This window comes from Girardinichthys multiradiatus, chromosome 10, assembly GCF_021462225.1.
Source record: "Girardinichthys multiradiatus isolate DD_20200921_A chromosome 10, DD_fGirMul_XY1, whole genome shotgun sequence".
In the NCBI taxonomy this organism is placed as follows: domain Eukaryota; kingdom Metazoa; phylum Chordata; class Actinopteri; order Cyprinodontiformes; family Goodeidae; genus Girardinichthys; species Girardinichthys multiradiatus.
The window spans coordinates 19,801,272-19,819,779 of record NC_061803.1 but is presented as its reverse complement, the minus strand read 5'-3'; the positions used below and the strand labels follow the sequence as shown (position 1 = coordinate 19,819,779).

General features: G+C 39.8%; 2 protein-coding genes across 40 annotated transcripts in view; one reads left to right on the top strand and one right to left on the bottom strand.

Moving 5' to 3' along the window:
- The window catches only part of LOC124874916 (ankyrin-3-like), a 223,918-nt gene that overhangs the window by 126,927 nt on the left and 78,483 nt on the right, over positions 1–18,508 (bottom strand). Inside the window, exon 1 of one of the 39 annotated variants that reach the window (XM_047376559.1) lies at positions 3,439–3,492. The exons of the other annotated variants lie outside the window; for them this stretch is intronic. Within the exon in view, the coding sequence (XP_047232515.1) occupies positions 3,439–3,474 (36 nt within the window). The 5' untranslated portion in view covers positions 3,475–3,492. Of the gene's footprint in view, positions 1–3,438; positions 3,493–18,508 lie in introns of those variants that run through there. 39 annotated transcript variants of the gene reach the window in all.
- On the top strand, positions 5,572–9,395 carry LOC124874920 (microfibril-associated glycoprotein 4-like). Its single transcript, XM_047376595.1, has 5 exons — positions 5,572–5,603; positions 6,451–6,648; positions 7,948–8,044; positions 8,169–8,336; positions 8,418–9,395. Exons 1-5 carry the CDS (start codon positions 5,598–5,600, stop codon positions 8,666–8,668), a joined length of 720 nt encoding a protein of 239 aa, XP_047232551.1. The 5' UTR covers positions 5,572–5,597; the 3' UTR covers positions 8,669–9,395.

Sequence of the window (18,508 nt, the reverse complement as noted above, 5' to 3'; positions counted from 1 at the left end):
GGGTTCAGATCCGGTGACTGTGGAGGCCAGGTCATCTGGCGCAGCACCCCATCACTTTCCTCCTTGGTCAAATAGCCCTTACACAGCCTGGAGGTGTGTTTGGGGTCATTCTGTTGAAAAATAAATGATGGTCCAACTAAATGCAAACCAGATGGAATAGCATGCCGCTGCAAGCTGCTGTGGTAGCCATGCTGGTTCAGTATGCCTTCAATTTTGAATAAATCCCCAACAGTGTCACCAGCAAAGCACCCCCACACCATCACACCTCCTCCTCTATGCTTCACGGTGGGAACCAGGCATGTAGAGTCCATCCGTTCACCTCTTCTGCGCCGCACAAAGACACGGTGGTTGGAACCAAAGATCTCAAACCTGGCCTCATCAGACAAAAGCACAGATTTCCACTGGTCTAATGTCCATTCCTTGTGTTCTTTAGCCCAAACAAGTCTCTTCTGCTTGTTGCCTGTCCTCAGCAGTGGTTTCCTAGCAGCTATTTTACCATGAAGGCCTGATTCACACAGTCTCCTCTTAACAGTTGTTCTAGAGATGTGTCTGCTGCTAGAACTCTGTGTGGCATTGACCTGTTCTCTAATCTGAGCTGCTGTTAACCTGCGATTTCTGAGGCTGGTGACTCGGATGAACTTATCGTCCGCAGCAGAGGTGACTCTTGGTCTTCCTTTCCTGGGGCGGTCCTCATGTGAGCCAGTTACTTTGTAGCCCTTGGTGGTTTTTGTGACTGCACTTGGGGACACTTTCAAAGTTTTCCCAATTGTTCGGACTGAGTGACCTTCATTTCTTAAAGTAATGATGGTCACTCGTTTTTCTTTACTTAGCTGCTTTTTTCTTGCCATAATACAAATTCTAACAGTCTATTCCGTAGGACTATCAGCTGTATACTGTATCCACCTCCTCCACAACACAACTGATGGTCCCAACCCCATTTATAAGGCTTGAAATCCCACTTATTAAACCTGACAGGGCACACCTGTGAAGTGAAAACCATTTCAGGTGACTACCTCTTGAAGCTCATCAACAGAATGCCAAGAGTGTGTGAAGCAGGAATCAAAGCAAAAGGTGGCTACTTTGAAGAACCTAGAATATAAGACATATTTTCAGTTGTTTCACACTTTATTGTTCAGTATTTAATTCCTCATGTGTTAATTCATAGTTTTGATGCCTTCAGTGTGAAGTTACAATATTCATAGTCATGAAAATAAAGCAAACTCTTTGAATGAGAAGGTGTGTCCAAACTTTTGGTCTGTACTGTAGGTTTGTGTCAAACTATTGCTATGTCGTTCATCACACTACGGTACTGTACATAATGTGGTAGCTATCAGATACAGAAGTAGAAAGAATATGGCAATAAAAGAGATAGGGTTAATAACAAACCTGGTCGAGATAGAGGTGACAAAATGTGAAAACGTAGAGAAGATCTGCAGCATAAATCACAAAACATTGACAGAAGTGACCATCTTCAGCTGGCATTATTAAATAATGTGCAACCAGGAGGCATGATTTGCCTCACGTTATGTAACAAGAGGTTACGTAAAAAAACACATGTAGGAGAAGAAATTGCTTTTAATAATAATAGGTGATTGGAAATATAGCTGTGCAGTCAGTATCTTAAAAATAAAACCAGAGGTTCTTAAGAATGCCTTGCAAACTTTTTAAAATTTGGTTGTGGTACAACAACAAACTTCAACATAAATCAATGGGATTATATGTGCCAGACCACAGCAAAGTATTGCATAACTGTTTAGTAGAAGTAAAAATTAAACATGGTTTTCAATTCATAACCCTAAATAAAAGTCAGTGCAAACTATTGATTTCAGAGGAGACCTAATTAGTAAATCTGTATAGAAATTGTCAACCTGCCCAGTAAAAATGCTGCAAAACTTTATAAATGGGATCTATTTAGTAATTTGTTTTAAAATTTATGTGATATTTTAAAAGATAGATGACACAAATTGTAAGTTGAGGGAAAAAGATACATGGTTTTCAAACTTTTTCAAAAATAAAAATTTGAAAGGTATTGTGAGCATATGAACTCAGCAACCTTTAATCTGATAATCTGTGTAATTTAATATCAATATATTTTGAATGTAACTGTTCTGTTAAGGCCTCAGAGGTTTATTAGAAAACATTAATGAACAAGCGCAGCACGAAGACCAAGGAACACGGCAGACCAGTCAGGTAGAAAGTTGTGGAGAGGTTAAAAGCAGGGTTAAAATATAAATAATTTTGAACATTGAACAGAGCACTGTTCAATGAATTTTCTGTAGATAGATAAAGTGGAGCAAAACAGCAAAGCTGACAAAAACTTGCTGCCAACCTAAAGTAAAAGACGGGAGAAGAAAAGCATTAACCTATGGTAACTGTGGATAAGCAGCAGAGATTCTGTGGGGGGATTCTGCCAACAGGGCAACTATTAGGAATGTACTCAACAAATCTGGGGAGGTGAAAAGAAGAAGAACATCACTGGAATAAACTGCTTGCAGTTTTACAGAAACCATGTAGGGGACACAGCAAACTTGTTAAACAAGGTACTTTTATCAGATTAGACCAAAACAGAACCTTTGGTCCTACATGCAAACACTTTATATGACAGAAAACATTGCATATCGCCTTGAACAAGGTGGTGGCAATATAATGACGTGGGGATCATTTTCTTTAGCAGGGACAGGGTCGGCATGGTGTCCTTTAATTTTCCTTTTGAACAAGCTCTGTTATAACTGTGAACACGACTCCTCCATGAGAATTCCTCTGGGTTAGATAGGATACAGACTGTTTATAACTAATCCACATAACCTCAGATCAGAAAAACTGAACTATCTCTTTAAGAAGGCTTATACTGCATAGTGCATATCGCATATCACTGTGACTGTTTCACACTGTAATGGCTGGCTTTTGTCCTTTTGGTTAATGCGGCAATTATCAATCAAACATCAACATTCACCTTGTCTCCTAATTTATTCTCACTTCTCCTATTTGAGCTTTTTCTCCTCCATTCCCACAGACACACTAGTTTCTTCCACTGTCCAAGGTCAGATGCCTCCATCTATATCAGCATGCAACATGAAACAGTATCTGCAGAACTCTGAATGTACAGATGCTGTCGCACATAAGCAGCAGCCATTTATATATGTATAATCACAGTAAAGGGTTACACTGAGACACTCACATGCTCACATGTCCACATGCACGCAGCCACACACTTCAGCAGAGTGGTGCAGTAAAGTTATGATTGTGACCTGTCCCATCAACTCAGCCTATAACATCAACCAGTAATGTCCCATCTCTAAACCAATAATCTTCACAACATCACTGAATCCAACCCCTATATATTCTTCACAAATGTTAACACTGCAGCAAAGCAGCAGGAGAGACAGCATGATTACAGTCAATGACTTTACAGTAAAGTACAGTATAGTGAGGACTTACTTCTGCCAAGTATTCTGCTGCTTCCTCCACTGCCATGTTTGTCAGCCTGCAGCTCAAACTGTGAAACCTGAGCACTCAATGACTATGGCAGCTAGCCCTGGCCCTGGAAGCCCAGGGAGAAAGGGATGGGGGCAAGAAAAGAGAGGGAGAGAGGGAGGTCCTGAATGACAGAGACAGGAAGAGAGGGAGTAGGGGTATTTTGTCACAGCTAAAAATACCTGGCTATGACTGAGAAAGTCCAGAACAAGGAAGAAAAGCACCGACATCAATCTGAAACCAGCTCTCACTGGAGCAACAAGCGCTCTGAGGGCAATTTGATGTTCTGTGTATGAGAGCGCAGACCCCACCAGCAACCAAATGTTGAAACAAACATTTTCTTGTTGATTTTACGCAGTTCTGAACCGTTACTTTATCACAAATGATACACTGCATTTGTAGAAATATTCTTAGCCATTGAACCTTTTAATATTTTTTAAAACAAACTTTAATCTACTTTAGTGGGATTTTATGGGTTCACAAAAACCCATGAAATCCCACTAATGGGGCAACCCCATTAAACTGACCAATAGCATCCCTATGCACTACATGAAAGCTCCTGTTGGACATCAGTAACACCAGAGGAGCCAAGCACCAGCTGCTAGTTTAGAAAGCAATCACTCAAACCTTCGCACCTTCTGCAATGGATACAAAAAAGCCTATTACTCAGTGAAACACACATGGATCCTGTGCTCAAATTTATACATCAACAGGAGATTTGGAGTGTTCATAGCAAGCTCAACTGGACTAATGGAGGACAACTAAAGAAGGAGCTAAGCTGTATGGCTAAAATGATCGGGATATCGGCCCATTAATCAACCCAACGTTAAAATACACCAAGGACTTTGAAGTCTAAATAAGAAAGAATATTTGTTTGTATGTATATTTATGCATGTATGTACAGGTAATCCTGAAATCCTTTGTACCCCTGGCAGACCTAAAGCGGTACTGAACCCCATGCAAAAAACAAACTCCGCCCCCAGACAAATCTTGAAAAATGCCACCAAAGTGGGCAGTTCCAAGTGTGGGGATGAGCGGAGGGGGTTAAGCGGAAGTGTGGTCAGGAGGATGAGGAAAAGTGGCAGCCAGCTTAATTTCACATACTGAAACATGTAGTGAGCAGAGCCATGCAGGTAGTTTCGCCATAGAAAGATCTTTGGAGGTGAAGGATTTTTTCACCCCTATCATCATCAGAGGCTAAGAAAAACTTACAGTCCAGTCCAGCAGGCCTGAACCTTATCAGTTTGAGATGCTGGCTTGAGGCGCTACCTGAGCAATGCCTGAAGCCGGCGTTGCCAAGTTAGTTAGGAAAACGTACAATCAAAAAAGAACAAGCAGCAGAACAATTTCAACTCCTGACTCGCTACGGGGGCATGTGTCTGAGAGAGATGGTTTTATACCCGAATGAGGGGCTGAGACATAAGCCTTTACCAAGCTGTAACATTTGAACCAATAGGAAAATTCAACTGCAGTAACCACAATTCAACCCAAAGAGGGCAGCACTAAGATGGTTTTAGGACAAATATTGCAGAATCAAACAAGTTTACAAGAAATTAAAAACAAAATATCGCAGTAACATAAAGATAGCACCCTTAATCCTTAGTCTATACAACTTATTTGCAAAAAAAGTTGATTCGGGGTTTAGTTCCTCTTTAAGTTTAAAGTAATCTATTAATTTTACCAACATGTTTCTTCTGACTACAAGTAATATCAGCACTTTGGAGTGACTCCGGCCAGCGTTCTGATTTGAATCTGTATAAAGAGGTAAAAATTAGGGTGATGGCAAGGAGGCCCTCCAATCACAAAAACTGGAAGTGAATTAGTCAACACAGTTATAGCTACTGTACATGTGACATACTAATATTTGAGAAAATAAACACTGCAAGTCAAGGGGAAAACCAGGGGAAAAAACAGAATGTTGCAAGAGGCATAGTTCCAGTCATATAAAGGAATTTGTTCATGCTATAAACAGACTGTGGTGTGACAGCTCTCCTTAACAGGGTAAGATTATGGATGATCACTTTAAATGGAGTTTACATTTAAATTCAGAAATCAGAAATAAAAATTGTCTTTGCTCTACTTTCAGCCAAACGCGTTTGAAAATAAAAGGAGCAGATAACAGAATGAAGGTATGAGTTGTTATTGACTAAAACCACAGATGTTTTTGTTATTTTAGCCCCAATTGTAAACATGATATTTATTCCCCATGTACATTTAATATTAGGCAGTTATTAAATGCTGCAATGTGAAAAAGCATTTTACAACTGTTTTGTATCACTGATTATGCTAATTTGTTTATACTCTCAAGTTTCAATTAGTGTTATGTTTGTTTTACAGCAAAATGTTTCAGTGATATTATTTATTTATTGTATGTTATTGTTGGAGATATTCTTCAGCCTTGCTTGTTTAGCTTATTTCTGAACTTTAGGATAAGATAAGATAGACTTTATTGATCTCACAATGGAGAAGTTAACTTGTTACAGCCGCTCTTAGTAACACACAAGTAGGGTGCAGATAGTTAGGAAAATCTGCAAAAACAAGTAGTAATAATAAAATAATATAATGTATGTACAGTAAGTGGTGGAGGTGTTTGTGCTAAAGTGACAATGATTGTAGGTATTGACAAATACAGAGGTTATTACCTGAGTTATCATACAATAGAACTGAACTTTAATTCAACATATATAATAATATAAAAGTTAACTTTGCTTTAGTTTAGCATTGGTTTTCTTAGAATTTTTTTTTTCAGAATACAAACAAAAATCTGCATGGCGATGATACCCTTTCCTATTTCTTTTATTAAAAAAGAATAGACAAAGGCTTGTTCTGTTTTTCTATTTTCTGAATTGTCTTTACATTTTAGGTTTTTGCTTCATTTAAAAAAAATCCTTTTGTGTTTATGTTATTATTGTTCTGTTTTGCTCCTCGGAGTAAAAGCAGAAACGTTAACGGGAAACCTTTATTTCTATGCTGAAGTTCAGAGTTGTGTTGGCGTTTCTGTTGCCGGCGGCAGCATATCAGTCGCCTCGGCCTGGAGACTGCAGCGACATCTACAGATCTGGCTCTGGTGTGGATGGCGTTTACACCATCTATCCGGCAGGCCCCACCTCTCCTGTGCAGGTTTACTGTGACATGAGCAAAGATGATATTGACAGCGCTGCAGAAAAATGGACGGTGAGGATGAACGAACAAAGTTCACTTCAAAAACAGACAAGTGACTGAGTTTTTACCCCGTGTTTGTTTCATGAGGCCTGTCACCTATCTGTTTTGCTCTGGGCTTTTATCCACCAGCTAAGTTCTAACCTTGTCAGAACTTTCAAGTTGTTGTGTTTATTTTTATTTTGATGGGATTAATAAAACCAAGCAAAACGATAAAATGTTATACCCTACAATAATGCAAAATTGCTTTATATTAAATGTTTGATGCATGACACATTTAATTAACTGTTAGTATATCAAAATAGATTATTATATTTTATTTCCTTTATAATATTGTCTAAAGGTTCTGCGATTACATAGTCAAGTAAATAAAATTAGGCTACACTATTAAATATTCAGTTGTGTTATATTTCCTGTAGCAGTATAACATTCACAAACCATGCAAGCTCCAGTTTCCTGCCTCATTGCTAGTATGAGGTTATTTTGCTGGAATGCAGTATTGGGTTAATACCAAACATGTCCTCAGCTCTGGTCTCCAAATAATTCAGTGTTGGACTCATCTGTCCAAAGACGATAATTCCAGAACTCCTTGTCTGTAGCAAACTTTAATATGGCCTCAGAGAGCAAATATTTGACTTGTTTAATCTCATTCTGATTGTGCTGGAAAGCACTTTCAAATCAACATTACAAAAGCCTGCTGGAGGTCCAGCGAGGATTTTTTAGAGTTTTTGAAGACTCCTTTTAGCATCTTGCAGCCTGCTTTCAGGATGAAATTGTTTGGACAGCCAGACTTGCCCTCCACTGCAGGTTGTTTTCCATACAGCTGAATAACTGGTTTAAGATTCATTTGAGACCACTTTTTATCCCTTAATAGACTCATAAAATGCTACAATCTGATTTCTGAAGGCCTCAGGCAATTCTTGAAAGTTTATGATTATATTACTCTCATTTTAGCCATTAGGAGCACAACAATCTAAGTGTATAGGGTTTTAACATATGCATTTGCTGAGGGTTGACGTTCTAATCATGTGCTCCTGATGTTTTTAGCCATTTTAAGTGGAAATTAGTATGGGTGTGTCGTAATTTTGTCCTCACTAGAAATTGCTTTTTATAAATTAGATTTTACAAGAAAATTCAAAGGTCTTCTCTTCATTTTTATTATTAATTTTATCAATAAAAATATTCAGCACTGTTAAAATTTTCCAAATATATTAAAAAAACACAGGCTATCATAAGGTCTCCTAATTTTTTCACAACTATATTGTTAATCATTTATTAATTTTTATTGTGTTATCAATTTTTGTTTAAAATCAGGTGATTCAGAGAAGACATGATGGCACGGTTAACTTCTTCATGAAGTGGGATCACTACAAATCTGGATTTGGCAATGCTGCTGGAGAGTACTGGCTGGGTATGACAATACTAATCATGCAAAAAAGAAATTGGCGTAAAATAAAAAAAGACTGCATTGGAGCCCTGGAGCCCACTTAAATATTTTTAAAAAAGATTAATTTTGTCTTCTGTTTATTTATTAGGCCTTGAAACGATGCACCTGCTGACTCAAGCCAGAAACTATGAGCTGAGGGTGGACATGGAGGACTTTGAGGGTCAGAAGGTGTTTGCTCATTATTCTGCCTTTTCTGTTGGCCCAGAGTCTGAGGGATACAATCTGAACCTGGGGAGTTTCACAAAGGGGGCAGCAGGTCATACATCTAATTCTCAATTAAACTTTTGTAGAAGAGCAGCAAATTATTTTATTGATAATTATCAATTTCTTCCAATAGGAGACTCTCTAAGCTATCACAATGGAAATAAATTCACCACCACTGACAAAGATCAAGACATGCATGACTCAAACTGTGCCAGGCTCGCCTACGGTGCATTCTGGTATGGGGATTGCTTCAAGTCCAACCCAAATGGTATCTACACCTGGGGTCCCTCACCCCGTGCATCTGGTGTGCACTGGAGCACTTTTAAAGGGCTTGAATACTCTCTAAAAACCATGATAATGAAGATCCGACCAGTGGCTGTATAAAAACAGGATAGAGTCACAACAGTAATGCTACAGACCTTTCAGAGCTTCTGTAGAAAAACAGAGGCACATCACAAATGTGGTTTAACATCTCCTTACTGCAGGAAACACACAACTCCAGTTTTCTTCAAGGTTCAAAGAAAGGATGGAGACGTTTGGAATTTAATTATTTTCAATTCAACTCAGGTCAATTCAAAATACCCAATTAATCCCACAGAAGATTTGTGGCTTACCTTTCTTGTGGATGCTGTCAATGACAACTTTCAAATCAGCAATCTTCCCCTGTTATTTTGTAGATTCATGTATAAAAATCATGCTATACTGATTTTTGGGTTTTTATTAGCTGAGCCAATCATCATACAGACAAAAATACTTCAAGCATATGACTATCAATTAATCTATATAATATGAGTTTCATTTTCTGAACTAAATAACTAAAATATACTTTTTCATGATAATCAGATCACATAGATATGCACCTGTAAATAAAATAAAACTAATAAGACTTGAACACAGACACGCAAAGCTCTGCTCATAAAAATTCAATCCTCTGCCAGTCCCTGGTGGACAGTCAATAGTACTGCACGGACTGCAGCAGGAGACAGGAGCTTGTGTTTAGGCAGTGATAAGGTCATCGTTTTACATATAAACAGTAACTAAAGCTTCAGTTTCAGTTCACTGTGACGAAATATAATTAGCAAAGCACAAACTGTATTTCTAATTTCTTAATTTTGTGATATTAGACTATGTGATATTAGACTATGTGCAGCTGATTAGAACAGAGTTCTTAATAAAACGATCAGTAATGCATCTGTATATTCTGACATCCAAACAAAAGGTGCTGATAAAAACAATGTGTGTTCGTCTTTGTCTATCTACACGTGTGTATGTTATGCTGCATCGGATTTGCTGTTGAGAGCTGCATTCTGATTGGCTGCTGAGCCACTGCAGTCTCCGTGTTCTCATAACACTTCAGTTACAGATGGAGGATCAAAACAGCAGGCACAAAAGCCTCATTGCCCCTGCTTTCTGTCACTCCTTTCACATTCCTCTAATGAGCAAGATCTGTGATCTGTTGAGCTTATTGGCAGTGCTGAGTCATACATCACTCAGCATATTTTTAAAGTCTTTTTATATCAAGATGTAAGACACATGCACTGAACATCAGGAAGCTGTGCATCATCAGGTCTCATTATTATTGGCAGGCTGATGTCCACTGCTCTTTTCTCACTGGGTAACAGCAGATGACGTTGCTCTGCTGCTACTGCTGCTCCTTGTCTGCAGGCACAGAGCTGATGTGAGGCTGAGGGTACATGTCTGTATGAGTGCATAAACAGACAGTAAATCAGGCAGGAGTATATAACGACAGAGCTCAGTCTTGCATGAGTTCAGATCTGTGTGTCTGAACTTTATGTCTGCAAGCACAGCAAGGTGTGGAATAAAGGAGAGCGTCAGCTTCAGTGGGGCTGCTCCCCTGTATGACATTTCTGACAGAGACAAAGAAATGCTCATGAAAAAATTAACACAAGCCTTCCACCAAAGCCATACAGGGCAAGCAGGACATCAACAGGAATTAGCTGCGATTGTGTGGCGCAGTTATACAAACACAATACTCATGCATGCAAACAAGAAGTCCTGCTGCCAGAGGATCTTCATCCTCTACTTCCCCTCAATATCCAAAGAGTATGAATGCCATTGGATTTTTAAGATGATATTGATCTGAGTTCAGTAGGACTTGGAGACAACAGGCATGTAAGGCTGTGTTGGAACGCAGCAGTAGCTCATGTTCACCATCATATGTCAGCCGGGATCAATTAACTGCTCTTATTGGTTACCATGATAAAATTTCCACACTATCAAAAACTGCAAAGTGTATTGATAATAGAACATGGATATTTCAACCACCAACAAGCATCCTGTCTTTATGTCAGAAAAAAACCCAGAATAAATAGCACACATATGATTCCTTGTTTCTCTTCCACCGCCATCTCCAGATATGTACTGACATCATTTTAAATAAAAGCTGTTACTACTAACTACTACTAACAGGGTAGTACTGCATGAGCAGTGGCCCTTATAGCTCACAAAGTCTAAGGCTAATTAAGGAGATGCCCTGTGGATCAATAGTGCTGTTTAGCCAATTGTACAACATCAGCATCACTGCTTCTGCTCTCTGCTGACTATTTGGCTTGGTTAATATGAAGACTTGGACATTGATAAGTGGATCTCATTTTAAAAACCTTCACTGGGACATATCACACCGTTTATATATATGGATTATTAGATAAATGAAGCTACCATAATACACTTAAACATAAAAGACTGGGACATAAAACAGCAATTTTCTTTTTTAAATGAATAATTTTCTTTTTTAAATGAATAAGTAAAAAAAATCCTTGACTGACTCCAGTGTTCCCAGTGAGCTTGCGTGTAACTGTAGTTCCAGCAGACCATGTAAAAGTTGGATGGATGGACGTTAGACACCAGAGATAGCTCGAGCAGCAGTGTTACTAAGGCAACTGCTGGTGTTATTTGTGAGCATAAAGTTTATTAGGTAGTAAAATGCTTTGTTTTACTGCCCTTTTTATTTTTATGTTTCCTCAATCAGTACAAAACATTTGCTGACATCTGAGGATCACTTTAATCAATAAATCAATAAGCATGTACATCTTGCATGTACAAATTGATTTCATAAAGTGTTATGAAATCAATTTGACCTAAAAACCTTGCTATGACTACTTTTCACTTCAGTGGCCATTATGTTGCGTATTGAATTACAAGTACGGCATTTCAAATGCAGGTTTTACCTCCACTCCAAGGTATCTTGAGCAAGCGTTTTTCACATTTTCTTTTACATATTTCTTGATTTCAGACATTAAAATAAATATAACTGCTGTCAGCTACAGAAAAAAAAATAACTCCACAATAGATGGATGTAGGTGGCAAACTACAGCTGCAGCACAAGAAGCAAAACAACCATTAAATGTTTGTTAAAATAGGAAGAGGTATTGCCTACTGTGTCATCAAACTGTTACTGACAAGATGCTTGTTTTTTATGAATATACATATGCTTCATAATTTATGTCAGCAAGGAGGATTTAGCATATCTTAGGGCTTTCATACGCCCCTCAGATTTTGATCCAAGACAAAATTGGAAGATGCTGCTGCATTTTTTTTCTGCTGATCACAGTAGGAAGTCTTTTCCTACTGCAGTATTGCAGGCTGCAATTTGACTCAAACTCCAGTGTACCTTATTACTGCGTTCATGTTATTGTACCACAGAACTGTGTTAAGGCTTTAAATATGGAAGCCAGAAAAAAGATGGATGGATGGATGGATGGATGGATGAAGATTCCAGACTCTTCCAACATGTGTAGGAAGCCTGATCCCCTCCAAAAACAAGATTCTAATTCAATAAGTGACTGAGAAGAAAACAAACCTCTTTTCTTTTCTACCACACAAAAAAATTTGATGCATTTCAGACAGACAGAAGTGTGTGATTGCACACAGTTCTGTCTGTCTCAGGTCACTAACACCTCACTTTTGAAATGTCCACCTCACAAAGAAATCAGTGAGGGAAAAACCTAAACGTTTTAGGTTCATAAAGGTTTTCTCTCACACACAAACACACACAGCAAGATTGTCTGTTCCTGTCTGTGTCGTGACTCTCTGTCATCACAGAGCAAGACCCCACCCACAGAGAACATGCGCAGCCCCAAAACATCAGATAGACCTGTTATTACAGTGATCCTATACAATATATATTTTTCCTTCCCATAGAAAGGACTCCTGGATCAGTGCTTCTTTGTTCTCTTTGTGTCTCTGCTCTGTTCTCTCAAACCCCCAGTCGGCCGTGGCAGATGGCTGCTCACACTGAGCCTGGTTCTGGTGGTTCTTCCTGTTAAAGTGAGTTTTTCCTCTCCACTGTTGCTACATGCATGCTCAGTATGAGGGATTGCTGCAAAGTAAACGCCAGTGACTGTCCACTGTCTCTACATGCTCATCCAGGAGGAGTGACTGCTACAAGTCTTTGACTCGATGCAATCTGCTTGGTTTCCTTAGACAGAAAAACTTTTTATCCAATTTGAATAAATAACTGAATCTGACTGCACTGTTCAATGATTAGGATTAGTTGGAATGTATGTACCTGACTTTTGTGAAGTGCCTTGAGACGACATGTGTTGTGAATTGGCGCTATATAAATAAACTGAATTGATTTGAAACTGAATTGAATAAACCACAAAATATGTTTTAACTCTGACAAAATCACAGCAAATTTTTCAGATTAATCAACTCTGTTCCAAAGGCTTTTCAAAATTTCACAAAACACTAAAAACATTTAGTGCATTGTAACTTCCTCATATTCCTCTTATCAGAAATTAGGTCACAAAGATAACTGGTCCCGGAAGCCAAACCAGGCATGCCTCTCCCCAGCAACACTATTCAGATAATTGTGAGCCATCCAAAGGTGTTCCCAAACTGGAGGGGAAATGTAGTACCTCTTGCATGATATGTGTCTGTTTTTGATACAGAAGAGCAGCGGGTCTGAACTACTCCTGGTTCTCATTCATTTGATCATTATCCGTATATTTTGGCAATGTGAGGACTGAGATGCAGATTGACCAATAAATAGGGAGCTTTACTTTTTGGTTTAGCTGTTTCTCCACGGCAGACCCAAGCAGTGCCCACATAACTGCAGTTAAGGCCCCAATCCATCTCCCGTTCCACCCTACCATCACCGATGAACAAGACTTCATGATACTTTAACTCTGCAAAAAGCAGAGACTGACCCTTTATTGGGAGGTGCAGTCCAGCTTTCTCAGGATTAAAATCATGGCCTCAGACTTCAAGGAGCTCATCCTAGCCACTAGGCTGTGAACATTTCCAGTAAATGCTTTAAGTTGAGGCTTCAAGTTGCCCAGAGAACCAGTAGAACAAACCAAATATGTAACCTTGAGGCTGAAATAAGACACTATCCTCTACATGACTGAACATTAGGATCGTGTCCATGAACAACACAAACAGGATTGGCACAAAGGGCAGCCCTGAAAGAGTCCAACCTGCACTGGCCTGACATCAGTTCATCAAAGAAGGATTTTGTATGAAACACTGATACTTTCAGTTGCTTCCATTCACTGCTGCTATGCTTTACACACTTCTTGCAAAAATAATGCAGGATATTTGGTGTCCTCAGTCTGTCACCTTTAGCTGTGGTAATTCATCAATGTGGACAAAAACAGATCGACTCACCTGTCCAGTTCTTCTGACTTCCTTCTCCCCCTCACTGGAGAAATCACAAAATAAACCTTCGCTATATGAGCTTAAAATCATTTTGCAGACTTTGCTATCAATACTTTTGTCCAGGGTCGACATTATGCTATACACTGAGTATGGGGTGCTAAATGTAAAATTGTCTCCCTTTTACAATTTTCAGCTGTGTTCTCAGCTGCTGTGTGTTGTCATTATTGCGTTTATGCTTTTTTCACATTTTTCTCAGTTTTGGACATGTTTTGCTCCTCATCCTATCTCTAATGCCCCTTTTCGATTAGTACCTACTCAACACGGTTTGTCTCAGGTCAGTTCTACTCTACACAGTTTGGATCGTTTTCCTTTACAATTGAGGACCATCTCAATGTGGGCAGGATCGTCAATGGCAAGGCGGTCCAACAGTCCGAAAATGTAACATGATGTGGTTTGTATGACACAAACACAACAACGGAGGACCTGCTGCTTGGTCTATGGCTGTTTTCAGACTCAGAGTGAAAAACAAGGAAGAGAAGGCTGCGGGCAGCAAGATGATGTACTCTGGATAAGTACAGAAGAGAGAGGAAACCCATGGAGCCATTCCCAATCAGCCCAGCATTCAACGATTTGACTGTTGAAGATATTAGTTAATCATAATATGTATGATGTAACTAGTGATGTTACAATCTACCCAATCAGTGATCGACGGTCTTCTGACATCTGGTTTTTAGCACAACTTGGTACAGTTGGAATCTCAAGCAAGCATGTACTAAAACAGTAATGGTTAAATGGAACCATTACTTATCATAATCTGTGTGTGTGAGCCTGTTTGTTGTGAGAATCTGCTTCTTCTGAGAAGATCCAATGGTGGGCATGGCGGCACACCTGCTGGCAATCTGGCTGTAGCATTTATAAGGAGCTGCTGGACGACTACTCTTCGCCTGACGGTCCACGTTAGTGGTCAAGAAGCTGATCAAGACCTGGTTACCGCCAGCCATTCTCTGAGGTCTGTTTTTGCACTAGACAATCTTTCCTCAAACCAAACTCTGCAGCACTCCATCGCTCCAGCCTTCCCGCTCTCCAACGCAACTACAGACTCTTAACTCAGACTCCCCATGACAACTCACTCTGGCCAGCTCACCACCAGAGTCATTGTAGAAAATACAGTTGTAGAAAATACAGTTGCTCCTTTTAGAAAACTCAGCAGTTTTCCTGATTTCATTTGCAGGACAACAATTGGGGAGCCTTAAGGTGAAGCATACATTTTCTCAATCACACCAGCAAGAGCCTGCAAGAGATGCAGAATTTCAGCACTCATAGCACTCACAGACAGTGGGAATCAGCATAGTTTTTGACAAACTGTTGGACCAGTCTCTGACTCTTTTACTTTATGCATAAATCCTTTTGCACACTCAAAAACAGTAGCAGATGTAGACGAACACAGCAGTGTCACAGCAAAAGGCAGTGGAGCAGTTGTCATAACAGGAGTGCAATTCACAGCAGCAGCAAGCTGAACAGAGGATCCTTGAAAACAAAGAACCAGGCTATTGATGAGATCCATGCCAAGCAGGGCAGTTGCAGTTTAAGATTCCAGGGGTCAGACCTTCGATCACCGCCCAATCCTCACTGAACCGGTCCCTCATGGTTCCCCTGCACATGGTGGCCCCACTGGGAGATTGGCCTCGCGTCTTTCGTTTGGGCTTGACCTGACCGGAGAGGAGTAACCAGGCCACCGGGCACTCGGCGGCATGCCTGGCTCCAGGGTCAGGCTCTGCCTCGTTATAATGGTCTTGATGAAGGCTTCTGAACCATTAACTATTAAAAATAGTTCTAAATACATTTAATCACAGTATATATGATTCTTCCTCTTAGTAATTAAGTATTCTGATGAACTAAGGAAATCCTTAGTTACAAAAATATCCAAATCTCCCAGATAATTTAATTTATTACCTAAAGGAGATTTATTATTATACCCATTCCCTTTGATTCTGATCTATGTTTGGTCCATTGAATCTATATACATATGAAATACTAGGGCCTCTGATCAAACCAATATAAATGAACAACCTCTGGTAGACACAGCAGGTAGAAATTATTCACTAGTCAGTCAACAAAATATCCTATGAGAAGATAATCGAAGGCGCTTTAACTCATTGGATATCAACGTGGATATGAAATGATCCCAGTATAAATTGATGCTTGGTTGATATGGAAAATCCCCTCAAAAGATTGGAATAAACAAACTAAAACATGACAAAGTACAAAATGGCAAATAGGTGAAAAGACGAGCCCCGTATATTAATGGGTGCATGCAAAAACAAAAATAGCAATATGATGAGTGAAATGAAACGGTTAAATCTGTTGAGATGCCAGTGCATGTGTGCAGCATAAATGAATGAGGTGTCCCAGTTCTAAGTGTCGATCTTCTACTGCAGAAGAGAAAATAGGAGAACAAGGCTGGAGGGAGGTGGAGGAAGGGAGGATAAAAGGCCTGACTAACAACATCCTCCACCACTCATTCTATCCATCTTTTTGCCTTCTCTCTTAATTTTTTCTGCCACTACTCAGCACTCCCTCCTCCCTGATTTCTTTTTCCCAGCAGCATGCCTTTGCTTTCCTTTAATATGATTTCATTCTTCCTATCTCATTTTTAGTGTGTTGAGGATGTGTTACTGCTCCCCCGCATCACAGTTAACCCCTCCTCGTCTTTCCTGTCCACCAATCACAGCATTTGGCAGGCTCTGCACCACTTCTCCAGCCTAACAGCCCCCCTCCATCTGTAACCACGTTACAATAAGCATTGTCTCGTCATGTAAACCTTTCTTCAGACGACCTCAAATTAAACTATTGATAAGGCTCAATCCTGCCCTTTTATAAGACCCTGCCTTATACCCTGAGATCTACAGATCCATTCAAGCTGTTGTTATGCTCTGCCCTGTGAGTCTTTCTATAATTCATAATGCTCTTTTCTTAGTTAGGTATGCTTGCTTTGCTGCAATAAAGAAGCAAAGGTGCACCCATGCATTTTGTGCAGTTATTTTCAATAAAACTAAAAAAACAACAACTAACAAAATGAATTTCTTAGAACTTGGTAAAACAAAAAAAACACGATACATTTTGGTGCAAGCTGCATGGTGGCACAGTTGGTAGCACTGTTGCCTTGCAGCAAGAAGGTTCTGGGTTCAATTCCCATCCAGGGGTCTTTCTGCATGGAGTTTGCATGTTCTCCCCGTGCATGCGTGTGTTCTCACCAGGTACTCTGGCTTCCTCCCAAAGACATGCCTGTTAGGTTATTTGGTCTCTATAAATTGCCCTTAGGTGTATGAATGAGTGTGTGCATGGTTGTTTGTGTGTTGCTCTGCGATGGACTGGTGACCTGTCCAGGGTGTACCCTGCCTCTCACCCATAGACTGCTGGAGATAGGCACCAGCTTCCCTGTGACCCACTATGGAATAAGTGGTAGAAAATGACTGACATTTTGGTGCAAAATTATCTGTGAAGGTGTTTGTATCATCTGAAGCTGAAGCTAGTGCTGCCTCACAATTTTTACCAATATGTTTTTGTCTTAGTGTCTTTGTACAAATGACTTCACATCACAAAATATAAAGCTGAGGCTGAAATAATTACAATATCATCAAAAATGATACTTATTCCAGTGTTAGGACCCCAGCCATGGCTTACAACATTAAAGGCCAGTAAGAACTCTTCTGAAACTTTCAAAATAAATCACATTAACCTACTTCCAGCACAACCAGGAACATGAACAAGAGGGGTAACAGCGGATTCCCGTGACATCACTGTTTGAATAAAAACCCCGCTTTCCAACAGGCGGACCTCTTCTACACAGGTCCCCAGCAGGAAGGAGCTGGAAGGAGAGGCACACAGCACGCTAATGCGTAAAAGATAAACAGACATAACTCCTCAAACCGGATCCAAGAGTGTCATACAATCACGCGATCATATGCACTAAGTTAAGTAGGAATGAGTTGCTGTTTGTGTATCCGGTATTCATTCATGAACGGGGGTAATTAATACCGAGTGGAGCAGTTTTCCCAGTCTGAAGGAAGGACAAAGGTACAACACAGCCGCTCTGCGTGCAGTTCAGCCCACAGCTACGGGTGTTAGCTGCAAGTTAACCCTTTGTTCACCGTGGATGCTTTCCTCAACTTTGTCGCCCCGGACAACTTCTCCTCAGCACGGTTCACGTAATAGGTAGTGTTTGGGCAGAGAAGATTAGTTTAGAGGTAAATAATCTAAATAATGTTCGTTTAATGACGTTTGTTTTTGTTTGTGTTGAGAAACTCAGCTACAGTAAGTGCTGGCAGACTAGCACTCAGTTAAGGATGTTTTCTGAGTTGTTTTTAAAGTTCAGACAAACTTTATTTACAAGGTGGTTCTTAAACACAGATTGGCCATAAATCACTGTCCACGCATATGCATTTCAACCCTTTTATTAGTGGTATTTTAAACGTGTGTGTTTGTGTCAACCAGCTATAAGTTTCGTTTGTTAGCCCCAACCGCTAACAGCTAAGAACATGTGCTTGCCTACTTTGAGTCAGCTGAAGATCATTTACCCAGAAAGGTTGTTGGTTTTCAATC

Coding starts and splice junctions, on each gene's coding strand:
- LOC124874920 (XM_047376595.1), top strand. Junction 6,649..7,947: donor GCGCTGCAGAAAAATGGACG/GTGAGGATGAAC, acceptor GTTTAAAATCAG/GTGATTCAGAGAAGACATGA. Junction 8,337..8,417: donor TTTCACAAAGGGGGCAGCAG/GTCATACATCTA, acceptor TTCTTCCAATAG/GAGACTCTCTAAGCTATCAC.